Genomic DNA, 27,038 nt, shown 5'->3' with positions numbered 1-27,038 from the left:
TTTCTTGTCTGGCAGTCCAGATAAAGGAAGTTGGTGAATTCTTCCAGGTTTAAAACAACATTATTAGCTATAGGAGATAATTAGTCTTTCTCTTGTAGATTTTTATCAAATGTGACACTTTTTTTTCCGGGTTGGGGAGGAGGTCCTGCCCCAAGTAGGAGTTCAAGTATCGCGGGGTCTTTTTCACGAATGAGGGGAAAATGGAGCGTGAGATTTATAGACAGGTAGGCACAGCGTCAGCAGTGAAGTGGGCGCTGTACTGGTCTGTCGTGGTGAAGAGAGAGCTGAGTCAAAAGGCAAAGCTCTCAATTTCCCGGTCGATATACGTTCCTAGCCTCATCTATGGTCATGAGCTTTGGGTTGTGACCGAAAGAACAAGATCACGGATACAGGCGGCCAAAATTAATTTTCTCCGCAGGGTGTCTGCGCTCTCCCTTAGAGATAGGGTGAGAAGCTCGGTCATCCAGGAGAAACTCAGAGTAGAGCCAAGCCGGTTGAGGTGGCTCGGGCATCTGGTTAGGATGCCTCCTGGATGCCTCCCTGGTGAGGTGTTCCGGACACGTCCCACCGGGAGGAGACCCAGAGGAAGACCCAGGACACGCTGGAGGGACTATATTTCTTAGCTGGCCTGGAAACGCCTTGGGATTCCCCCGGAGGAGCTGGCCCAAGTGGCTGGGGAGAGGGAAGTCTGGGCCTCCCTACTTAATCTGCAACTCCCGCAACCCGACCCCGGATAAGCGGAAGAAAATGGATGGATGGATGGATGGATGGATGTGACAATTTTAAGTGTACCATTTGGCGCTTGTTTAGCGTATATCGGCTCAGTGGCAGCACAACGGCTCAGTGGTTAGCACTATTGCCTCACAGCAAGAAGGTCCTAGGACATGGTGTGAGTGATCTTTTTTATACCGTCTCTCCTCATGTTTTCTTCCCTTTTCTCATCTAAGCAAAATATTATTCTGAATAAGAATAAGAGGGCCGCGCTTTCATAGTAGCAGCTTTGTACACTCCGCCCATTTTTCGGACAACTGTACGTTACATGTTCTCGTTGTATCTCTGTGCAATAATAATAAAGCTTATTCTGATTCAATCCCCGTTGGACCTGGGGTCTTTCTACGTGGAGTTTGCATGTTCTTCTCGTGCTTGCGTGGGTTTTTTCCCCTGTACTCCAGTTTCCTCCCACAGAACAAAAACATGCATGTTAGGTTGCTTTCAGGCCCAGGCCTCCCTTGCAAAAGAGATCTGTGATCTCAATGGGATTTGCCTGGTTAATTAAAGGTTAATAATAAATATATTAGTGCATATCTTCAATACTTATTTACTGTTTCTTTTTATACTTTATATTTTGCTATTGTTGGATATAACAGGGACTCTGTATACACAATTTCATTTCACCTCATGTTCATTCATTCAGCCTTTATTTATACAGGTTAGCCTCATTGAGCCACGGGGACTCATTTACAAGAGGGACATGTTCCAGACAGAACATATAAAGTACAGACAACAATAACAGTAGACCACGACAAAAATAAATTACAGTAAAAATGCAGTTTAAAAAATTATCTTCATGTACCACATGTGATGGAAATGACAATAAAGTTGGCTTGAACTTAAGGGAGTATGCATTCTTTTTTTTTTTTTAAATGGCTGAACGAGCGTGGAAATCTGAGTCAGTGTCTTCTGTAATAACTGCAGCTCTTCTCTTCCCCTCTCATGGTTGACATCGCTTAAAAATCTGCTACATTTGTGTGATTCAGCTGCACTAACAATAACAGCTGACCACTGACATCAAACACTGTTCACAGCCATGACACTCGTATCTGTGTCCTTGTGTCCCAAACGGTGCTCCTGGGTTCAACGTTGAGGCCGAGAAATATGAGCGCCCAGCTTTCTGGCCCATTGAGTTAGAGGAACATTTCCCCGCAGTCTCGCCATTAGTCTGTTGCCCTCCTCCACCACCGAGGCGCCATTCTCCCCCGTGGCTGTTTGTCACGGCTGTGTAAAGCATTGCCCTCCACCTGCATGATGCGGCACTAAAATGCATCATGCTGCGAGTTTGTCAGAGCAGGAAATATGAGCACAGGCGGAGCTTTACTTGTCGGCCCGATCGGGAGCCACGGCATCTAAAGCCAGCCGGAACAACAGCAGCTCCATCCAAATCAAGTCATAACATTTGCATAGAAATTGGTTTGAGATCAGGAGATGGGCATTAAAAAAGGCTCCTCTTCCTTTTATTTGGTACTGTGCAAAACACACAAATATGGTGTTCCTGCGAGGACCGACCTCTTCAAAAACAAGGAGGCGTCTTGAAGGAAATCCGAGGGTCTAACAAAAAAAAAAATGGATACTTTGTTTATTGTCTTTTTGAAGAAATCTGATTTATTCGCTTTTAGTCCTCCAAGCTTGTTAAATATTCATGCGTTGCCTTTTGAAGTGGAGTTCTGTGAATTATTGTGAACATTATCTTACCCGTTGTTGGCTCTTTGAATGACCTCCGCTCTGAAAGATTGAGAAGCTAACAACTACTCCAAACCATGGTGGATTTCTGCCATCTGAGAACATCTTCAGTGTTGAAACTTTTACAGTAATTTACACGAAGGTTATTATGTTATAAATGTTTGCATCATCACTTTCACATTACAATGGTTTGTTGTAATGGTTTATTATCTGGGTGTCCAAAACCCTCATTAAAAGGCTTCAGTTAATCCAACACTGTTCAGTCAGGTCATCTGGACAGTTTTTTTTTTGGGGTTGTTGAGAGATGTTTTGCACTCCATCCAAAGGGCTTCATCAGTCTGAGAAGTCACAAACAAACTGTTTTCCCCACTAAGTAGTACACTCCTACAGTGGACCAACCAGTTTGTTGGTGATATTCAGGAACAGATCCAACCCTATTTCCATCATGGGAGAAGAAGTGGAGGTGGTGGAGAAGTATAAATACCTTGGAGTTCACCTGGACAACAGACTGGACTGGAAATGCAACAGTGAAGCGTCTACAAGAAGGGACCGAGCAGACTGTACTTCTTACGGAAGATGAAGTCCTTCAACGTTTGCAGCAAGATGCTGCAGATCTTCTATAAGTCTGTTGTAGAGAGCGCTATCTCTTCTGCCATCATCTGCTGGGGGAGCAGCAGCAGAGCAAGTGACTTAAAAAAGATCAACAAGCTCATAAAGAAGGCTGGCTCAGTTCTGGGGACTCCTCTAGAACCTTTGGAGATGATTGTACAAAGAAGGATTCTTCATAAAATGAAGAACATTATAGACAACCCTCAGCATCCTCTTCATCAGACTGTCATACAACAACAAAGTGTCTTCAGTCAGAGGCTTCTTCAGATCCACTGTAGGACAGAGACCGCTACAAGAGATCCTTCCTGCCCACAGCCATCAGCATCTATAACAACTCATTAATGAAACCAGGATTATGAGTTACCCAACATATAATTTCCCTCTGGGATTAATAAAGTATTTTTGAATTGAACTGCATTGAATAAGATGGTTTCTGGGAGCTGTCCTCTCCCCCGTTGACTATTCCCAGGCAGCCACAGCCAAAGTGGTTCAAGACATCAAGGTTCATGCTCAATAATCCAGGTACAAAATCCAACAGTGTTCATCATGAAACCATCTTATCACCAGCCATCTGGTTGCTCCACTGTAGGAGTGTACTGCTTAGTGGGGAAAACAGTTTGTTTGTGACTTCTCAGACTGATGAAGCCCTTCGGATGGAGGCGAAACGTCTCTCAACAAAAAAACAAAAAAACTGTCCAGATGACCTGAATGAACATTGTTGGATTTTGTACCTGGATTATCGAGCATGAACCTTGATGTCTTCAGTTAATCCAAAATGCTGCTGCCAGAGTCTTAAATGGAGTTAGTAGGAGAGATCAGTTTTAGCTTCTCGCCTCTGGCTCCCTGTCAAATTCAGAATAGAATTCAAAATCTTACTTCAAACCTACAAAGCCCTCAATAACCTAGCTCCATCTTATAATACAGATTATATATATATTACAGATATTATTGTTCCATATTTTCCTAACAGAGCAATTTGCTCTCAGACTGCAGGCTTACTTGTGGTTCCTAGAGTTTCCAAATGCAAAATGGGAGGAAGCTCTTTCAGTTATCAGGCTCCTCTCTTGTGAAACCAACTTCCAGTTTCTGTCCGTGAGACTGACACATTGTCCAGTTTTAAGATTGGGCTTAAGACTTTCCTTTTTGATAAATCCTATAGTTTGCTGGCTTGGTTTCCTGCCTTATTTATTTTTCTATGCTGCTATAACCTTAGACTGCTGGAGAAGAAGCTGACCTCATTTCATCAAATGAATACAAATACGTACAAATGAATAGTTTGTATTTGTAATTATTCTTTCTTAACATGTGATTTATTTTTATCTTTCCTCCTAGAGAAAACCTGATGGCCTCTGTCCTCGACCTGCCATTGTGTATCTGTTCCTCCTTCCTGTTCCTCTCAAACCCAGCCGGTCGAAACAGATGGCCGCTTGTCCTGAGCCTGGTTCTGCTAAAGGTTTCTTCCTCATGAGGGAGTTTTTCCTTTCCACTGTCGCCTTCATGCTTGCTCAGGATGAGAGACTGCGATGAAATTTAAACTCAAAGCAGTCTGCTCCTTAGATAAATAATGTTATTAACTTACTTTTTATATATATATGAATGTTTCTGTTCAGTGCCCTGAGACGACTTCTGTTGTGACTTGGCGCTATAGAAATAAACCGAATTGAATTAGTCATAATCTGCAGCCAAAAGACGAAGGTTGGATGTTTTTACTTGAGTGTGTTTGTCTGTCTGTTAGCAAAATATTACAAAAACAACTGGATGAATGAATTTTAATTAAACGTGCTAATTGTTCGTTTAATAATTGACTTGTTCCCCATTATTTTTAACCAAACAGCTACAGTTGCATCGTTTGTTATTTTGCTAACAATCACTCCATCCAGCCTAATATTAAGAGTTACTGTTTGTCTCTAACAAGCCAAGCTTGTAGACACTGTTTCTTCTCAGTGAGCACTTTTCTCAGTAGGCTGAGATTTAATTTGGGCAAAAAAAAGAGAAAAATCCACGCATGCTACTAGAAATTATCCCCTTCGTAATCATTCATGTGTTACTCACTGCCCTTTACAGCGAACTAAAGAAAGCTCCGTCACTTATTTCGAGCTGGAGCTTTAGTTTGATACTTTCTTTGAAAAATGTGCAGTTTAAACAAGAAATCAGAGCACTGTCCTTCAGTACAGCTGTCTGAAACCACTCAGAACATCAACCACCTCCGTCTGTGAAGCGCTGATAAATGTCATGGCTTGATGGCTAAAGTGCAGGCCGAGCAGCAAAATGAAGCTAAAATTTAGCTGTAGAGAAACTGCTCTGACAGTTGCCGCAGCAGGCTTCGCAAGCAAATGCCAGGCTGCGCGATGAAGGTCTTCGAGCCTAACGACCACCTTTCAGTCAAACGTACCACTAGTTCTCGATCCACTGCGGCCGCCTGGCCGTGTCCGAGTGCCGCGGGGAGGCGTATGGAAAGTTTTCTTGTTGCTTTGTGAACGACGTGTGCGCGATTCGGTGTCAGCTCAGCTATTTAGTGCTGACAGCTTCAGAAAAGAGCTCATCACCTTTACGCCGTGATGTACGAGCGCAGAGCAGGAATCATCCAGGTGTCAGAGACGGCTGACGGAACGTCTTGCAGAGAGGAAAATCAGCCCGCTGCAGGAAGTTGACGGAGCATTATCTGCCAAGGACAGTTTGGGTTTGTTGCCGTTAGCTGTTGATATACAGCATTTGTTTCTCCGGGCATCAGGACGCGCAGGATCCGATCCTGCATAGACATGAAAATAAGCTGTATACCTTCTTTTTACGCACGAACACAGACAACCGTATCAAACATTCATAGAGTGAATGCTTTTGTTCTTGTACTGTCAGAGATACATGATGCGGTGATGAAACATGTCACATCTTCCGTTGTGATTTGTTTCCCCACATGTACTTCTTGCAGACTTAATTGAGAGTGGCGCACGATGTTCGATTTGTATTCATGAAGGAGCGGTGCAGCTGCTGCTGTTCATCCAAAGTTCACGTTGTGTGTGCAGCTGGACTACAAGCAGTGACTACACGCAGGATAATCGCCTCAAAACGTCACAAATCCACAATAAATCATTCGATTCTGTTGCGCAATGACTTGCGCTCAATGTCTGAGTTGGGGATGGCTCTCAGCTACTGCAAAACCAAATTTTAGCTCAGCATCTGTAACATGGACTGAATTTCAGCCATTTATGTGTGTTTTCTTTTTCTAAGGTATCTTTGGCGACCATTTTGAATAGGTTTTGCTTTTTAAAAAATCAGTTGTAGTTGAACGTTTAATTATCGCTTCCTGAGAGTTTTATTCAAATCTTGCAAAAAAATCTTGCAAAAAGATCTGAAGCGCTCGACCTTGACCTCTCTAAGTGGATTCAAACATCTGCTAAGTTCATGGGAAAAACCAACGTAGACTTGTTTTTAGTCGCCTTACAATCTAGCTGGTTTTTGTTACATTTTTTGTACCATTTTATTTCCACTTGTTATTCTCGTCATATCCCCACCCCACCCCCCCTCCCGCCCGCGGAATGTTCTACCATAGGCGTCGCAACCATTATATATGAAGGAGACATGTCCCCCCCACATTAAAAAAAAAACGTTCAGTTGGATCCCCCCACTTTTACTATAAAACATTAGTTCAGGCGGCGCAGTTTCTCTTTCTTCGTGAACGAATCCATTCCACTTGATTAATAGAATACTCAAGCCACTAAAACTCCACTCCAGGTTTTCCTGGTTACCTCCAACTCTAAACACAGCAGCACTGCTGTCTGCACTGTTTCTCCTCTACGTCTCCTCCTGCCTCAGCTTTTTATGAATAACTTTAAGTCTACTGAGCAATTACACACTAAATGTCACCTCCCCCAAACAGACTTCTATAGATATCTACAACTAAACTACCTAATTACACATAGCGTGGGAAAAACTTTAAATACCTACACCAGGGCTATTCAAGTCCCAACCCTTATATTAGATAACTTTTTATCGTACTATAGTACGATAAAAAATTAAGAGCTATTTTTAGACATTTTAAAACTCTAATCGGATGTCCATATTTGGACATACTTCCGGTACCGCCTACTTCTTGTCACTTGAAAGGAAAGCCCATATTTTAAGCGCAGAGAGGACAGGGCCTTCTCTGTAGCAGGACCAAGACTTTGGAACGAGTTACCTCTGCTTGTCAGACAGGCCCCCTCCCTCTCGGTTTTCAAGTCCTGTTTAAAAACCCACTACTATTCGGTAGCTTTCAACACCAGATGATCTGTGTTTTGAACCTGTATGCTCCACACTGGTTAGTCGTCATTATCTGCATCATTTTATGCCTATATTTCTGATTTACTTCATTTTGTATATTGCTTTGTGTGTTGTCTGTTGTTCTGTCTCTACAGCACTTTGGTTGGCCTTGTCGCTGTTTTAAGTGCTCTATAAATAAAATGGTATGGTATGGTATATTTGGTCACGGAAATATTTCATCACTTCCGGTTACCGCCAAAAATTAGAATTTCCTGCCTTCTGATTTGGGTGTGGTCTGGTGGTGAGGGTGGAGAGAAGATAGTCACTCCCACTCTCTGCCCATAACTCCTCCTCTTGCTCGTCCTACTTATGACGTGGACCAATCAGAATAAGCGGCCCACTTTTGATACGTCACGTCCGGGGTAGGCCTATAGTTGTATTCCAGTGAAACAAAGACCACCACAACTGCTGACTAGAGTCTGGCCACATTATCAGAGTCAGAGTCAGAGATTCTTTATTGTCATTGTGTCATTATGTGGGTGAAGACAATCTCCTGACTACTTCTGCATCTTTTCTGCTAAAAGTGTCACTCACACTTCAAGGTACGCCATATGAACCTGTCAATGCTACAAACACCTGGTTCAAAAAAGACGGAAACGTTGCTGGGGCTAAATGGACTGTACTTATATAGCGCCTTTCTATCTTATGAAGATACTTAAAGTGCTTTACACAACAATCTGTGCCCTCATTTACCCATTCATACATCACTCTACTAGAGCTCTACAAAGCTAACAAACCATTTTAAAGAGACTCATCAGAGCTTTATCACATTCATACACCAATGGGACACACATTGGAGGCGATGAGGGGTTCAGTGTCTTGCCGAGGGACACTTCGGCATGTGACTCCTGGTGGATTTGAACCCCCAACTTTTGCATTGGAGGACGACTGCTCTCACCACTCAACCACAGCCGCCCTTATGGGTCTCAATATCAAAAACTGTCAAGCACACAGGGTGATTTCTGTCAAAGACCACTGTACTGTTAACCTTGTGTAGAAACTCAAATAAATCTTAAACTTTTAATTGTCTAATGACTTTACTATAAATACTATAATTATTCTTAATAAGAATAAGAAGGCCGTGCTTTTAGCAGCAGCTTCGTGCACTCCGTCCACCTTTCGGATGACTGTACGTACTTATTCTCGTTGTATCTCGGTGCAATGATAATAAAGCTTCTTCTGATTCTGATATAAACGTCCACTTCTTTTCTGCCCCTCTTTTGTGGGGGGTGTGGTGGTGTGATATGCAAATTTTCATCTTAAAATTTGCATTCATAATGAGAATAACTGCTTGATGTCTGGCCCCTGAGCTTTTGGCTTTCAGTAACTGTGCCCCCCGGAACAGTTTAGTTGAATAACCCTGACCTACAGCTATAGAACATTTTTTTAATTGAAATACAAATGGGAAATAAAGATTAAAAAAAAAACTAGTAAGATAAATGGCATACTCTTAATCATGAACAACCATAACTTCCTACACATAAAACAGAGATGGGAGGTGGAGATGAATGAGGTCGTACCACCAACTGTCTGGGAGGAGATTTGTCCTGAGGCACACCTGGTCACAAATTACCACCTGGAGAGAATTTAAATGGAAAATGATCAATAGATTTATAGAACACCAGCAAATGTAGCCAAAATGGGCCCATTGCACCCCAGCACATGCTGGAGGAATTATGTAGCAACTAATGCCAACCATACGTGCATATTTTGGTTGTGTCCCAATCTAAATAAGTTCTGGAAAGAAGTATTTGAAGCCCTTAAGGAGGTATTTCAACTGGTTATCACACAGAAGTCCATAGTGGCACTACTATTTTGTCTTATGTCATACATACGTATGTTGTTTTATCTCTCATTCTCTTTTATCTTTTATCTTTTGTGTTTTTATGTCTTATATTCTGTAAAGGACTTTGTGGTTTCGGACCTGTAAAAGGTGCTATATAAATAAAGTTTACTTACTTACTTATTCTGTAGGTACTACACCCACTACTACTTGGTGTAGTACCTACAGGAATGGAGGGCAGGACAACAGTTTACCTCTTAAACAAATTATTTACCCTGGGATGGACTTGTGACCTGTCCAGGGTGTACCCTGACTCTTGCACAGTGACTGCTGCGTATGGGCAACAGTGGCCCCTGCGACCCGAAAAGGAAAAAGCAGGTAAAGATAATGGATGGCTGGGTGGACATGTTAATGAATGGATCAATCAAACTTTTTATTCAGACACATACATGGCCCATAGTAAACAAAAACAGGCAAAAACAACAACGTCACAATACAAATAGAATGGTCATCCATTGCCATATAAATTAAGGCGCCAGTGATTCCACAGGCTAGAAAAGAACCTAACCGAGCTTTGTACGGGGTTGGTCAGAGTATAAATGATGCTATTTACAGAGCCTGTTAGCCTACACATACATCTGTGCATAAGGTTCCGAAGCACAACAGCACAAGTTGGTATGCTGGCATTTACGAACATCTGACTGGCACTACTCCATCGCGGCACCTTAAGTAGCATCCTCATGCCATCATTGTACGCCACTTGAAGTTTATGCATACTGCTTTTTCTGTAATGCCACCACAGGTGGGCAGTATACATTGGAGTACAATATGCTTTAAAGAGTAAAGTTTTTACAGATACTGAGCACATAGAGAACTTCCGAACAAGCATATTAGCTTGTACATATTGCCTTACTTACTCTCCTCATTACTTACTGCTGCACTGAAATATGCCACCATCAGATAACCGAAAGCAGATCCACTCACATATAACGTGGATCCAAAAAGTCTGGGACATTTATCAAATGGAACAAATTACGCAGCTTCGAGAGTCTGAGTTTAAGAAACACTGGTGTCCTGCCGTACTTCTGTTAACACAATGAAGTCTGAGTGTAAGGAACTGCTTGATGTAACTTGTCCTCTGTGCCTGTGAATGGGGCTCGTTGTACCTGTTATTTTTGTAATAACCACTTTGCTCGTACTGTTTGCACACGTGCACAACTATGGACTGCTCATGTATTGCTGGAGTGAACATAGTCATACACCTTGTGTTCCGTTATTGTATTGATTTTTTTTTTTTCTTTTATTCTCTTTTATACATACTGGTATGTTGAAAATTAATTTTAAAAAAGTTTTTTTTTTTTTTTTTAAACAAAGCTAATGCCAAAGTTTTAAACATCTTGCACAATCTGTTGGTCCTCAAGATGTATGTTGGATCAGTCTCAGCCACTACCAAACCAACGTTTAGTGCAAAATTAGTCAAATTTGCTTAGTTGCAACCATTTTTGTTCTTGCTTATAATTGTTGGTTAGCTGTAACAGTCACCTTGAATTGGAGTGACTCCGGGAGTTAATAATGTAGATGCATGTCCAATTGTTACTGAAGATTTCATTAAAATCTGTCTGTAGTTTAATATATTTTTGCTGAAAGACCACCTTAGCAAGCGTAATTTGCTGCACATCCTTTCCAGCCTGATCTCAGGTAAAATAATGTGCTTTTTAGCAGCCGGTGATAAAAATATGAATGTTGAGCTTACAACATGATCTGATTAGTGTTCATTCATCCTCATCTACCCACACAGTCTAATGTTCATGCTGCTGTTGTTTGGCGCATTGTTTTGTACTACAAGTGCTTAATATATTCTTAGTTTAGTGTATTTCTTAGTTCATAACTTAGATCTTACTAATGTTTTTCTTTACAATTTGTATTTTAGTTGGATGTAACTGGGACCCTGTGTACATAGCTTTGTTCCACCTCATGTACCACCTCATGTACGACATGTGGTGGAATGACAATAAAGACACCTTGACCTTGATTGTGGATTTCTCAATAAATGAACAGTTCGAGCTTTTGTCTTTATATTGAAGAAACTATTTATCCTGATTGAACTTTTTTTTAAATATAATTGTGAACTATATAAAAAAAAATCATAGCTGTTTGACAATTGAGCTCTACTGGTAAAAGACTTTGCTTTATTACTTAAAAAAAAAAAACAGATTTAAGTACAGTCTTGTACAGCTGCCACTTTAGTGTTTTCTGGAGTGTAAAATCCCCCTTCTGTCTGACAAAAGCTCCGGCTTCTCAGGGACTTAATGTTCTCTCATTATTTATGCACTTGCCTTTTGAAACTGTGAGACTTTTACTGTAGGAAGAGTAAAAGTTGAACAGGTTTTCTGCTTTAATGGCTCATTAGAGAGTTGAGAGTGGAAAGGAAACATTTTACAGTCAGGTGAAATTAAGAATGGGAGACGTCTTTGGTTTGTGTTGTTGTGTTGCTTCACTTCAAAAAGTGTTTGTCAGAATTTTTTTTCCCCCACTAAAGTTACTGTTTGAATGCAGACAAGACGTTCATACTCAACAAAAAAGGAGAAAAAATGCTAAATATCTTCGACCCTGTCCATGTTTGGATGATCTACAAAGTAGAAACTACAAAACAAAGAAGCCATCTTGTAAAACATTTGTGCTAAAATGTAGCGGTAATTGTTGACCGAAGAGGAAACAACTGTTTTATTAATGGAATTTACAAAAAAAAAATTAAATCATGTAATCCGGATCGGTTTCTTTAAGTGAGAAACGTTTTGTCTCCCATCCAGAGGTCTTCCTCAGTTTGCAGCCTGCCAACCAGATAAGGTTCATGCTCAATCATCCAGGTAAAAAAATCCAACAATGTTCAGTCAGGTCATCTGGACAGTTTCTTTTTTTTTGTTGAGAGACATTTCGCCCTCCATCTGAAGGGCTTCATCAGTCTGAGAAGTCACATACAAACTGTTTTCCCCACTAAGCAGTACACTCCTACAGTGGAGCAACCAGTTTGCTGGTTTATCTTATCACAGCCTGAAGACAACCAAGGCCAAAATGGTTCAGAAAAAAAGGTTTGTACGCTCAATCATCCAGGTAGATTACAACAAAAATGGTTAAATCATGTCATCTGGACCAGATTCTTTAAGTGAGAAACATTTTGTCCCCCATCCAGAGGACTTCCTCAGTCTGTGACCTGCCAACCAGATCTGTCCCATAGGTAGCCTTCATTGCTGTGTTTCAACCCAACCTCCTGTTGGAATCTCAAAAGTAGGCTTTTAACGCATGCAAACAGGGCCCAACCATCCAAAACGACCAATCATCATGTACAATCAAATGTTTTAGGCCAGATGGCCAACTTGCTACTCACAGAAACAGCCTGAGGACAACCAAGGCCAAAGTGGTTCAGAAAAAAAAATTGCAAGCTCAATCATCCAGGTAGAGAACAACAAAAAAGGTTAAATCATGTCATCTGGACCAGTTTCTTTAAGTGAGAAATGTCTCGTCCCCCATCCAGAGGGCTACCTCAGTCTGCGGCCTGCCAACCAGATCTGTCCCATAGGCAGCTTTCATTGCTGTGTTTCAACCCAACCTCCTGTTGGAATCTCAGAAGCTGTCAACCTTAAAGAAACTGGTCCAGATGACATGATTTAAACTTTTTTTCATTGTTTTCTATCTGAATGATTGAGCTTACGAAACTTTTTCTGAAACTTGGTTGTCCTCAGGCTGTTTCTGTGAGTAGCAAGTTGGCCATCTGGCCTAAAAAAGTTGATTGTTATAATGGATGATTGATTGTTTTGGACAAATAGGCCCTATTTGCATGTGTTAAAAGCCTACTTCAACAGGAGGTTGAAACACAGCAGTCAAGGCTATTTATGGGACAGAGCTGCTTGGCAGGCTGTAGACTGATGAAGTACTCTGGATGGGGGACGAAACATTTCTCACTTAAAGAAACTGGCCCAGATGACACGATTTAACCTTTGTTGTTATCTACCTGGATGATTGAGCCTACAAACCTTTTTATTACTGGAATTGTTTGAATTTAATGCTATCGCCACCTACTGGCTCAACAAGCTGTTGTTCAAATTCTGCTTTTTGACTTGTTTTATATATAAATATTTTCAATCATAAAAATCATATTAATTTGGAAATATCTGTTGTAGTAGTGGACAGAGCCTTAAGTTTTACTGCGTTCGAAGATTCTTCAGGTGTTTCTCGTTGAAGTTCCGGCTCTTCTACAAATGGCTTGACATTTAAAAAAAAATAAATTAAAAAAAAAATAAATAAATAAAATTAAACCCCCCTGAAACAGTAGAGGTGAGGATGTGTGGAGGACACACAAGTGTGCGCCAAAGTCCCCCAGCGCCATTCACCGTTTGTCTCCGTGACCCAGAACTACCTCCTGACAAAGTGCTACCTCATTTCAATGCTAATGTGCTGTTATGGGTATTTTCAGAGCGTTGCTGCTGTTTAAAATGATTCAGCTTACCTTCGAGGCTCCGGTTAATCCTGCAGATCCCTGCGGAGCTGCTTGCGCTCCAAGAGGTCATGGAGATAGTGTTCAAATAGACTCTGCCTCCCGCATGATCCCAAAGGGACGACCAGAGGCCTGTAAACGGCTGACAGATTCATGAATTTTCCCGGCACATCTGCATGCAGCGGGGTTAAGATCACGGGATTAACTAAGACGTCATTGCTCTGATTGTTGTGTCTTTGTGAACTCTTAACCCCGGCGGGTGCACACAGCTATCGCCAGCAATGTCTCTTTTCTGGTTTTGAATAGATAACAGCAAAATGAGATGTATGGGAAAGCGTTGGATCCTGTGTAATGGCGGGAAAAACAATCTCAAAGAGCCTCCAGCTGTTTATTTTAATAGACGTTGAGCTGCTTGAAAATGGATGGAGCTGCTGCACAAATGGCAGCAGAAATCGGCCCAAGACAAAGGAGGCTTTCAGGAGAGGAGAGGTTCTGATTCTGGACAGGTGTGCTGTATTGGACGGCATCAAACGTCACCGCTGTAGGTGGATGTCCACAAAATAAATGGTGTCTCAGATCCTGTTCATAGCTTAATGGTCCAGTGGAAATGTTTCAAAAGTCAAATAAACCCCTTATTCTGTGGAGTGAGGGTTTACCGGGCATCATATAAACAAGGAGTTACTGTAAATATCCTCTCAGATCCACAGTCCAGAAACTTATTTTAGTGGCAAATTAAACGTTTTCTTGTTGAGACTGGTGATAAAAACTGCTTGAGTTTTTTCCTTTAGAACGTGTGACATTGCATTGAATTGGGTCATGATGTTGCCTTTTGAACATTTATGACTTGAATGAATTATTAATGTGAGGAGAGAAGTTTGTGTTATGTTGAGACTCGGATGTAAAATCCGAGTTAAAAAAAAGAAAGCGATGATGCGAAGTGTTTGTCCCGCGTAAGATTAAAGATTGATGAACTGCTGCGATCACTCTCGGTCTTTTATGGGCTTGTTGTAAAAATATATAATTAAATATGAATACCTATGTGTTGGATTCTGTACTGCATTTATATAATTTTAAGGTAAAGATACTCAGACTTCAAGTACTTGGGGTCCACAGTCCAGGAAAATGGGGAATGTCTTAAACAGGTGAAAAGTAGAGTCCAGGCAGGATGGAGTAGATGGAGAAAAGTTTCCAGAGTGATTTGTGACAAAGGGGTGTCGGCAAAGGTCAAAGGAAAAGTTTACAAGACAGTGGTGAGACCAGCTATGTTGTATGGTCTGGAGACAGTGAAGAAGAAAAGAACAAGAAGAAAAGAACAAGAATGATTATCCTCAAATTGTGCCTCTATTGAGTTTGTGGATTCCTACAAATATTTGGGTATCTTTTTCGACTCCCATCTCTCTTTTAAGCTTCACGTGGAAAACTTGATAAAGAAACTGAAAGTTAAACTGGGTTTCTTTTTCAGAAATAGATCCTGTTTAACACTGAATGCTTGGAAACACCTTGTAACTGCAACTTTCCTTCCCTCCATTGATTACGGTGACATTATTTACATGAACGCTCCTACAAGCACCCTGCAGATGTTGGATGCTGTCTATCATGGTGCGCTAAGATTCATAACTGACTGTGATTATTGTACCATCACTGCACCCTGTATTCACTGGTTAACTGGTCATCATTAACTTCATGCAGACTCCCTCACTGGTACATTTTCATCTTTAAATCACTTCTTGGTCTGTTTCCTTCATACATCTCTTCCTACATGTCTCTGTGTGAGTGCAGCTACAGCATGTGCTCTCAGGACATTATTACCTGCAGTGTTCCCTCAGTGAGGACTGAACTAGGCAAAAGGGCCTTCTACTCCGCTCCTGTTTCCTGGAATATCTTACAAAAAGATCTGAAGCTCTCGACCTTGACTTCTCTAAGGGACTTAAAACATCTGTTAAGTTCATGGCAAAAACCAATGCAGACATGTTCCTGTTTTTAGTTTTCTACACCACCTCGTAATCTAGCTGTTTTTTCGCTACCTTTCCTTTGAATTATCCTTTTAATTATCGTTTTATTTTCACTTGTTATTTTTTATTATTATTTATACGCATCCTTTATGATTGACTACTGTTGTCATCACTCTTTGTTAAAATTCAAGTCTCTCTTGTAAATGAGTCCCCGAGGCTCAATGGGATTAACCACGCGTAAATAAAGGTTGAATGGAGAAAAAAAAACAAGACTTGATTTTTAACAAAACTTTATTTACACAATAAGTTAATGCAGCAGTGTTAAAAAAGTTGATCAGGACAAGCTTAAAATAAAATATTTACATGAGGAGCTTGTATTGTAGTTCTCTCTGATCAGAAATGGTGCATAAAACCTTCTTCAATCACCACTGTTTCACAAAATTCTCTAGGTGTCCAGTCTCTCTGTAGAAGCAAAACGCCAACACCAGTCTGGCCTGAAGAACAAGAAGAAAAGAACAACAAGAAGGATAAAAAACAACAAGAAGAAAAAAATAAAAACAACAAGAAGACGAACAACAAAAAGAAAAGAACATCAAGAAGACAAAAAGAACAACAAGAAGAAAAGAACAAGAAAAGAACAATAAGAAAATAAGAAAAGAACAACAACAAGAAGAGCAAGAAGAAGAAAAGAATGAGAAGAAAAGAACAAGAAGAAAAGAAAAAAGAACAAGAACAAGAAAAGATACTCAGAAAAACTGAACATGAAGTTATGTAATATTTGTTTTTTAGGAATTTACTGAATAATAACAAACTTAAAAAACACTTGTTTCAAAGGGTTTTCCATAATTCATGACTAAATTAGCCACCTTTGATGTGCTAAGCTGTTGTTTAAAAGGTGAAACCTGACTCAAGTTGCTCCTTCCATGCATTAGTGTTCCTCTTAAAGGTTTAAATCCACTGCATTAACCAAGGCTTGCCATTGTCAACTCATGATTTGCATATCTACATGAGATTGTCAAGGTTTCATCAAAACAACTACAACTTTATTAACATGAGATAACAGTCTAGAGTTCTGGCATGGAAGTAGGCAGGTGAAATGCATTCCTTCAAGGAATACTAATTCATCGTGAGACAATTACTGATCCGTTTATTTGCCGATAAGCGCCGTAATGTGTGAACTTTGTGACTTAACGTCTTGTGCACGTGTGTAAACGAGAAAAGGTCAAACTGAGGTGAAGGTTGTCTGTGCAAAGACGGCTCCTATGTTTCTGTCGTTCATCCCGCCCCACCTGATCTCTGCAGGATCACGCTCTCAGAGGCCAGTCAGTTTTAATCACTCTCTGCTCGAGGTGCTTCCAGCAGCCATCGCTGTAACCGAGAGGAAAAAGGCAGAAGGAGCGTGGAGCCGAGAGGAATACCAACCAGGAGGCTGGAGTTTAGGATTGCACAGCATGGATAAGCATCCACTGCTTTCCTGTCAGGGGTGGGCAACATTTTTTTTCCAGAGGGACAAATTTAGATACTGAAAGCAATCAAAGAGCCTCATAGAGAATTAGAAAATACATTTTATTTAAATCATATATCCTAGGAGACTTTTTCAGGCTTTTTCTTCTTGTAGCATAGTTAGTGTGCTTGATAAAAATGTATCTCCCCAATAACTTTTAGGATGTAAGACTCTTTATCTTAAGATGTCTTGTCTTATCACAATCAGAATCACGATAAGCTTTATTATTGTACAGAAATGCAGTGACATTATGTTCGTACAGTCGTCCGAAAGATGGGCGGAGTGCACGGTCCTGCTGCTGAAAAGCGCGGCCCCTTATTCTTTATCAGAATACTCTTAGTTAGAAAAAGGGTAAGAGCCATAAGGATAGATAGTGGTATTACAAAAAAGATCTCTTCACATCTTGTCCTATCAGGAAACGATTTGAGACATAAAAAAATCTACCATCAAGCATGTTTAAAAAGATTGATTACACGTTGATTACATATGCATTTGACGTCAAGACGTTGAGATTTGTCCATGAGCCCTTTCAGATAGGCCATAGTCCTGATAAGATGTTGTTGCTCAGCCGGCAGTTCTGATAGCCTTTTTTTTTTTTGGGGGGGGGGGGGGTTGCTATAGACGGAGCTTTTTTCCCTAGTTACCCACGTCCCAGGAGAAATTTGATAGCTCGTATCCGAGGCCAAACAGGGGAGTCGGATTCAAATAAGCCACAATTATTGATTTTCTTCAGGCAGACTGTTTTTTTCTTGTCAGCCTTGAGTCCTGCTGGAACTTTCTTGGTCCAAAATGGCCAAATTTATGGGATTCCACTCCACTGATCCACGTTATGAGCCTCCTCAAGGTCGATCCCAACATGTTGATGAGTCCTAGAAGCCGCAGGTGGCCTGCAAGTCTCACAAATTGCCTCCATCTTATAGTTTAGCTCGTTAATCAGCTGATTTTGAGTCCTCATAGCACAAACCAAACACAGACTCGGAAGCTTTGCCATGGTTGATACTGCTGCCGATGTCTTCTTTAAGTTGATAAAACAGAGCCCCGCCAATGCCAAACAGTAGAAACCTTGCTATCATAAATCTAAAATATAAACGTCTTCAGCGTCCTCCTGAGACTCAGCTGAGAGACACATCAGCTGATCTCTGATGTACCCCACATCATGAGTGTCAGCCGGGCAAGAGGGTTCTCCAGGACCCTGTCGTTTTGTTGAAAATATTTTGTCGATTTCGTTGAAAGTCCAGCTCGTCAGATCCATAATAGTATTTTTCGTTCGGGCGATGTGTACCAGGAGCTCCGAGACACACACAGAGCAGAATCAGGAGGAATGGGAGAACAGGGGGAGGGAAAACAGGAGTGACCGTCTTGAGCGAGAGCCAGAGTAGAAACCAACTACTGTCTTATTGTCTTATCTTAGAATGTAAGAATCTTTATCCTATGAAACTATCTTTGTTAGCTTAAATATGCTAAATAAAAATTGAAATCAAAACAAAAAAACAAGTCGACTAAAAGGAAGAGTTTAGCCTTTTTTAACCAAAAAGTTTTTGATGTATTCGTCCAAGATGCTTAAATTAGATTTCCTTGAAGTTCATTGATAAAATGCAGATTTTCATCAACTTGTTTAAAAAATATTTTCTTTTCAATTAAGGATATTGGGGGGCCGAATAGAGATTGTTCAGGGGCCACTTTTGGCCCTCGGGTCATATATTGCTCACGTCTGCTGTAGAGGGAGGAACGGCTGGATTTTCTACAAAAAATGTATTTGACACCTTGTTCTTTTAGTTAAAGTCATTGCAATTGTTTCTTCTTTACCACAAGATGAACGTCTCATTCACAGTCTTTTCGTGTGACTCTTCGATGGAGGGTCAACGTCGCCTGTTTATACAATATATCTCAAAAAAATAATAATTTGGAGGAACCAGCTGTCCAGAGCTTGTTCAGATGACTCCTGTGTAATCTTGGTATTTTATGGCTGTAAAATAAAGAATGAATTAAAACATCCTGTAAGTCTATTACGATCACGATGAAGCCTGTAATGAGAGACTGCAAACCTTCATGGGCCTTGTTTTAGTGATCGCTGAACACGAAGCAAATCGTGAGACAAGAAAACATGAGCGAGCAACTTAATGCCACACATCTGATATCAGCGGCCTGCTGCCGCTGGGTTTTCATGGAGCCACACTGATATCTGGTGGCCTGACCGTATAGTGCAACACTTCTGGGAAATGGAATCAGATGCTACAATAGGACGTATATTTCTTACTTTCTGCTGATTTTGTGTGTCCAGTATAGAACTGCAGTGTGTGTAGCTGTGACATCTTTGCATGCGCTTCAGAAAAATCCCAGTGAAATTTAAGAACGCAGTTGATTTACAAACAGGCCACGTCTAAGACCAACGCAGACTGAGAGGAAAATATGCAGGAAATATTTACAGTAATATCAAATGATTAGCTACTTGTCGACTTGAAATTGCATTACATTTATGAAAAAATAGTGCTGTGTGAATTTTGACAATCTTGGTTTTATTTTAAGTGTCAATTATTGGAATATTAAATGTGCTTATGTGCTGTGTGCAATATTTATAAAGAGGAAGAACTAGCATTTTTCCTACTTTTTTTTACATTTACTGGGTTTGTTGTAAATATAATTTTGATCAAAAATAAATTACATTCCACTAACAACACAGCACAACCACTGCTTCCCTGAAGGTTTTTAATGACATTGTTGAAGCACTGGATGCGAAGGATTATTGTGCTGCACTTTTCTTAGACCTGTCTAAAGCTTTTGACTGTGGATCATGACATCTTGTGTCATAAGCTTTCAGAAATTGATTTCTTAGATCACACCATTTGTTTGTTCTCTAACTTTCTCTCAGATCGGAGGCAATGTGTTCAACATAATGGTACTTCCTCAAGTTATTTAACAGTCAAAAATGGTGTACCACAAGGCTCAGTCTTAGGACCCACCCTCTTTACAATCTACATACTGTAAGTAATGTAGGTCAGAGCATTCCTGATGCATCCTTACATTTCTATGCTGATGACACAGTTGTTTATTGTCGAGCTAAAACAGTTGCTAAGGCTTTCCAGACTTTTTCAATCCGCCTTTGACATCATCCAGTCTGACTTGCTCCATCTCAAACTTGTCCTAAATGCCGATAAAACCAAAGGGATGCTTTTTTCAAACAGGAAGTCGGTCCCAGCTGTTCTTCCTCTGTTTTTATCCTCAAATCGTGTCCCCATTGAGTTTGTTGATTCCTATAAATATTTGGGTATCTTGGTTGACTCACACATCTCTCTTTTAAGCTCCACGTGGAAAACCTAGTAAAGAAACTGAAAGTTAAATTGGGTTTCTTTTTCAGAAACAGATCCTGTCTAACCCTGACTACTAGGAAACGGCTTGTAACTGCGACTTTCCTTCCCTCCATTGACTACGGTGACATTATTTACATGACTGCTCCTACAAGCACCCTGCAGTCAGTTGGATGCTGTCTATCACGGTGCACTAAGATTCATAACTGGCTGTAATTATCGTACCCACCACTACACCCTGTATTCACTGGTTAACTGGTCATCATTAACTTCACGCAGACTCTCCCACTGGTACATTTTCATCTCCTACTACATGTGTCTGTGTGAGTGCAGCTACAGCGTGCGCTCTCAGGACATTATTACCTGCAGTGTTCCCTCAGTGAGGACTGAACTAGGCAAAAGGGCCTTCTCCTACTCAGCTCCTGTTTCCTGGAATATCTTATAAAAAGATCTGAAGCTCTCGACCTTGACCTCTCTAAGTGGCTTCAAAAATCTGTTAAGTTCATGGCAAGAACCAATGCAGACATGTTCCTGTTGTTAGTTTTCTACATCGCCTTAGCTGTTTTTGCTACTTTTTTTTTTGCCATCTTGTTTTAATTTGTTAAAAAAAGAAAGAAAAAAAATGAAAATCTGTATGCCTCTTTTATGAATGTCTGTTGTTGTCCATTGTTGTCATCGCTATTTGTTGAAATCAGGTCTCTCTTGTAAATGAGTCCTCGAGGCTCAGTGGGATTAACCTGTCTAAATAAAGGTTGAATGAATAATGTGTCAACTTATAAATATTAAGTTTTAGCATTTTTTTTTCTAAATGCATTTTAAATTAAAGAACCCAGTTGTCATGGGAACCACACTGAGCTATAACGAGCACAGACTGCCTCTAAATCTATTTGTAAGATAAATACTTTAAAATTAAAATAGAAATTACAGAGTTAATTTTCATGCCATACAAAATATATCTAGATAAGAAACATTTTGAGCTAATATGTTTTTTAATCCAGCATTTAGTAGGGAGTATCACTGTCAAATGATGAGACAAAATAGACAAATGTTGAATAATCTGCAGGTTGTAAAAGAAAGTCTCAAATTACAACTCTAAATTTAAACAAGGTGGTTCAAAATATCCTTTATGTCCATCTTAAGGGGGCGGCTGTGGTTGAGTGGTTTGAGCATCTGTCCACCAATGGGAGAGTAAGGGTTTAATTCCACCAGCAGTCACAGTCACATTCATGTATCTCTTGTAAATGAGTCCTCGAGGCTCAATGGGATTAACCTGTCTAAATAAAGTTTGAATGAACATGTTGAAGTGTCATGGGCATGACACTGAACCCCTCATTGCCTCTGGTGTGTGTCCCATTGGTGTATGAATGTGATAAAGCACCGATTAGTCTCTTTAGAATGATATGTTCAATTAGCTTTGTAGAGATCTAGTAGAGTGCTGTATGAATGGATAAATGAGGCACAGATTGTAGTGTAAAGCGCTTTGAGTATCTTAATTAGATAGAAAGGCGCTATGCAGTCCATTTACCATCATAATGCAAAACCTTGAGTCAAGTTAGTGTTTATTTGACAGAATATTGTCATAGAAAATAAATTTCCTTCTGACTAAACCTGGGAAAGTTCAAGTCGCTGCAGTTGCAGTATATAACCAGCCGGGGGCGCTAGTTTCCATTCTGTTTTTGGTTTCTTCCTGTAAAAAAAAAAAATTATGACGTCATACTGAGCATGCGCACTGTGTTCCAGTCTGTTTTGAAGTAAACACCGGGACAGCAGCTGTGAAAACCAGCGAGATTCGGTAAAACGGAACTTTGGCAAGCATGCAAGTCAACCGAAACACTTACTACGTTATAAACGACAGTAGTGACTTGAAATGCCATGTTGGAAATATAAATTTGACACCGAAGCTAACTTCTAAGCCGCTTTAAATTGAATATTTGTTTCCCTTCTGTCAGATGGAGGAGCGCGCGCAGGTAAACGAGGAGGCTGCCGCCATGCTGTGGTCCATCCAGGAGGCGGTGGAGAGGCAGACCCTGCAGATTGGAGCCTCCGCCTGCGGGGCCACGGCCGTGGTGGACGTGCTCAAAGCCCTCGGCGTGGAAGTGGCTCCGGAGGAGGTCGACCGCTGCGTCCAGACCCGGCTGAGGAGGAACGAGTCCCCACTGCCCGACTACCTGCTGTCCCGCAGTGAAGCCGGTGAATGTCCCGTAAACATTATTAACCTTTCATGCTCCATGTTGGTGCACACGTGGCTCCAGCCTCACGTGCTTCAGGTGTCACAGATGTTTGCAGCGACCATCACTCCCCATTTGAATGTCTGGATGGAAACCATAAAGAACAAGTCAGTGTAACATCTGGCTGTGCTGTCAGGAGTCCCCTCTTGAATTTAGGGTTTTGTGTTTCACTTTAATTGACATTTGAGGCCTTTAGCTCCTCCAGGTGTCACTAGAAGTAGACCGATTGGTGTTTTCCATTCATTCATTATTTATACAGGTTAGTCTCATTGAGCCTCGGGGACTCATTTTAAAAGTGAGACCTGTTTTTTAACAAAGAGAGATGACAATGATGGACAATCATAAAAGAAAGCGCATACATTGAGAAGAATAAATTAAAGAAATTATGTATTTTTAAAAAAAAAAAGAAACAGACAGCTAGATTATAAGGCAATGTGAAAAACGGGAACACGTCTGCATTGGTTTTTGTCATGAACTAAGCAGATGTTTCAAGCCACTTATCCACGGCTTGTAATGGAAAAATGGTCCTGTTAGCAGCATGCTCCTGTTAGCAGAGTTTAGCAGCATGGTCCTGTTAGCAGCATGCTCCTGTTAGCAGAGTAGTCCTGTTAGTAGCATGCTACTGTTAGCAGCATGGTCCTGTTAGCAGAGTTTAGCGGCATGGTCCTGTTAGCAGCATGCTACTGTTAGCAGAGTTGGCCTGTTAGCAGCATGGTCCTGTTAGCAGCGTGCTCCTGTTAGCAGCGTGCTCCTGTTAGCAGCATGCTCCTGTTAGCAGCGTGCTCCTGTTAGCAGAGTGGTCCTGTTAGCAGAGTGGTCCTGTTAGCAGCATGCTCCTGTTAGCAGAGTGGTCCTGTTAGCAGCATGCTACTGTTAGCAGAGTGGTCCTGTTAGCAGCATGGTACTGTTAGCAGAGTGGTCCTGTTAGCAGCGTGCTACTGTTAGCAGCGTGCTCCTGTTAGCAGCGTGGTACTGTTAGCAGCGTGCTCCTGTTAGCAGAGTGGTCCTGTTAGCAGCAAGCTACTGTTAGCAAAGTGGTCCTGTTAGCAGCATGCTACTGTTAGCAGAGTGGTCCTGTTAGAAGTATGCTACTGTTAGCAGAGTGGTCCTGTTAGCAGCGTGCTCCTGTTAGCAGAGTTGGCCTGTTAGCAGAGTGGTCCTGTTAGCAGCGTGCTCCTTTTAGCAGTGTGCTCCTGTTAGCAGAGTTGGCCTGTTAGCAGCATGGTCCTGTTAGCAGCATGCTACTGTTAGCAGAGTTGGCCTGTTAGCAGCATGGTCCTGTTAGCAGCGTGCTCCTGTTAGCAGCGTGCTCCTGTTAGCAGCATGCTCCTGTTAGCAGCGTGCTCCTGTTAGCAGAGTGGTCCTGTTAGCAGAGTGGTCCTGTTAGCAGCATGCTCCTGTTAGCAGAGTGGTCCTGTTAGCAGCATGCTACTGTTAGCAGAGTGGTCCTGTTAGCAGCATGGTACTGTTAGCAGAGTGGTCCTGTTAGCAGCGTGCTACTGTTAGCAGCGTGCTCCTGTTAGCAGCGTGGTACTGTTAGCAGCGTGCTCCTGTTAGCAGAGTGGTCCTGTTAGCAGCAAGCTACTGTTAGCAAAGTGGTCCTGTTAGCAGCATGCTACTGTTAGCAGAGTGGTCCTGTTAGAAGTATGCTACTGTTAGCAGAGTGGTCCTGTTAGCAGCGTGCTCCTGTTAGCAGAGTTGGCCTGTTAGCAGAGTGGTCCTGTTAGCAGCGTGCTCCTTTTAGCAGTGTGCTCCTGTTAGCAGAGTTGGCCTGTTAGCAGCATGGTCCTGTTAGCAGCATGCTACTGTTAGCAGAGTTGGCCTGTTAGCAGCATGGTCCTGTTAGCAGCGTGCTCCTGTTAGCAGCGTGCTCCTGTTAGCAGCATGGTCCTGTTAGCAGCATGGTGCTGCCAGCAGAGTAGCTCTAAAGCAGGGGTGCCCAAACATTTTCCCTGAGAGGGCCAAATTTAAAATCTATCAGGGGGCTGGCTGCAGGCCAAATGCAGTAATACATGAAATCCAAATACTTCTTTAAGTAAAGTCCATTTATTTATCGTACAGTAATTTTAACATTCAATTCTGTATAAAGAATATTACAGACCAGGTTGCAATGGTAGTGGTGGAGGATCTGGGGGTCCTCTCCCAGAGAATTTTGAATAAAATAGATGCCATTTCCTGTATTTTGTTGTATTTTACAAAGGTTTATTACATTATAGATTAACATGAAACCAAAGATGAAAACTCACTATTGAAATCTCTTGATTGCAAAGCTGCAGCTCTGCAGGTAAAGGACGTTCACTTCAGGACATGTTGAGGTTGCTGATTGGTCAGTTTTTAAACGCTTTATGTGTATTTAATTTATAAGTGTATTAGTGCAGGATCAAAGGAAAATGTTTATTCAGTGGCAGGAAGCTGTAGGAAGTCTGTCAGAATAAAATATAAATTAGTCAAATTAAATAATTTAATGCACAAATAGCCACTCCAGCTGTATAGTGCCATTAAGGTAGTCATTGGGCTGACTTTCCATTTAACATTAACATTAAAGTCAGAATGACTGAGTGTAAACGCAGTGACACTTCAAAGGAAATGTTAATATAGTAATGAGGGCAGCTTGGGGGCCCCACTTTAGGCACCCCTGCTCTAAACCTAAAGGAAGCCATCTTTGCCATCATTTCCCGTATTATCAAATAAATATCTAAACCTATGAAGGACGACAAAGACTCACTATTTCCCTGATTCTACACATTGTTTTTGTAAACCTGAGTATCCTGGTCAACTTTGATGGGAACATCATCCTTGTCATGAGATTAACTCCCGTGACCTTTTTTACAGTTACTAACGCACACACTTAAAGTCAGTATTTTGCAATGCATTGTGGTCTAGATAGGTTGATGCCTTCTTCAGCTCAAATCTCGTTTGTCATCTGTGTGTGTGTGTTGCCATCACTGACAATGGCCTCCTTGGCCAACCAACCGGTCGGTCTTTGTTTCTAAAACCATCAAGGTGCCACTCACGCTCAGCTGATCCAAGGGGCGCAGGAGGCCAGTGCTGGGAGGGTGATGGGTCGGTTCTTCCACCTTTATCCTCGCCGGCGAGTCCAGCTGGTGCCTTGGCTCGCACGCTGGATCCAAAAGGGCGCCGTCCCCGTGGCAACCATGAACATGCAGCTGGGCGCGCCTGAGGGCGAGGAGGTGCCCGACGCCTGGCACCATCAGCTCATCTTCGGAGTCGCCCCGAATGCCGTTTTCATGACCAACCCTTTGGACGTCGGTAAGTGACTCAAAGAAGAGAGCTGCTGGCGGTCGGTGCGTGTCAGGGAGCGGGGTTCCCTCATGGCGCTTTTGTTGTTTTCAGTTAGTGAGGAAGAAGCGCACCAGCGTCTCTGCAGCGACTCGGTGTTGCTGGTGCGCCGAGACGACGTTCTGCGGCGGGTGACGCCCGGCTGCTCGCTGTCCAGCCTGTCGGGGAACCAGTCCAGGTGGCTGCTCCTGGACGTCGAAGGTGACGCAGCTACTGTTTTGGTGCACGCGTCTCTGCCCGCTGAGCCACCGTGCTTCTCACAGTTCTTGTCCCGTTACCCCCGCAGGTCAAGTTCAGAAGATGATTGTAGAGGAAGAGCAGGGAGAAGATCGACCCAAACGGACTCACATCACGATCCCCGCAGCTTACAGTTCAGGCGTTACCCTCTTCACGCTGCGAGACTCGGAGCTAGGACAGGAACTCCTCGGCGAGACAGAAATCCCTCTGTTGTGACGCTCGAGTTTTGAAACCTTGAATTATTTATTTTATAGATGACGCCTTAATGATGCTGCTGAAGGAACATGACGGTGAAGACACGTGAACCATGAAAAAAAGTGAACCCTTTTTAACTTTTTGCAACTTAGAGGTCACCAGAACTGAAGCACAAACCTTTTGGACTGACTACAATCATTTATTGATTGTAGATTATTGATGATATTATTATATTGTAGGATTATTATTGATGATAGCAATTGTTGATTTATTTATCTGTGTGGAGTTTGCATGTTCTTCTCGTGCATGTGTGCATTTTCTCCGGGTACTCCGGTTTCCTCCCACAGATTAAAAACATGCATGTTAGGCCCAGGCCTCCCTTGCGAAAGAGATCTGTAATCTCAATGGGATTAACCTGGTTAAATAAAGGTTAATAATAAATAAATCTAAAAAATCATAAGTAATAATTTGATCACCTCCAACTTGTAATTAAGAACGATTTGTGAAGCATTTCATATCAAAAAGTTAGAAAATGATGAGTCACTGCAGTCAGTGTTGTGCTCAGTTAGCACTCTCGTCTTTAATAGTGTGAATGTTTATGAAGCATTCACACTATTGTGATCCATTTTTCTTCTGTACGTTTTTCGGCGAGATTCTTTTCCCGCAATTTTCAAGCTGCT

General features: G+C 41.6%; 1 protein-coding gene across 1 annotated transcript; it reads left to right on the top strand.

Annotated features, from left to right (window-relative positions):
• The first annotated feature begins 22,212 nt into the window (after positions 1-22,212).
• Positions 22,213-26,534, top strand: LOC119429092. The gene is made up of 5 exons (XM_037696809.1): positions 22,213-22,272; positions 22,348-22,588; positions 25,630-25,896; positions 25,981-26,127; positions 26,213-26,534. Exons 1-5 carry the CDS (start codon positions 22,213-22,215, stop codon positions 26,377-26,379), a joined length of 882 nt encoding a protein of 293 aa, XP_037552737.1. The 3' UTR covers positions 26,380-26,534.
• Positions 26,535-27,038: the final 504 nt, after the last annotated feature.

Source organism: Nematolebias whitei, chromosome 23 (genome assembly GCF_014905685.2).
Source record: "Nematolebias whitei isolate Nwh7 chromosome 23, NemWhi1, whole genome shotgun sequence".
Classification (NCBI taxonomy): Eukaryota; Metazoa; Chordata; class Actinopteri; order Cyprinodontiformes; family Rivulidae; genus Nematolebias; species Nematolebias whitei.
Note: the sequence above shows the minus strand (reverse complement) of the source record. Positions and strands in the feature narration are given on the sequence as shown.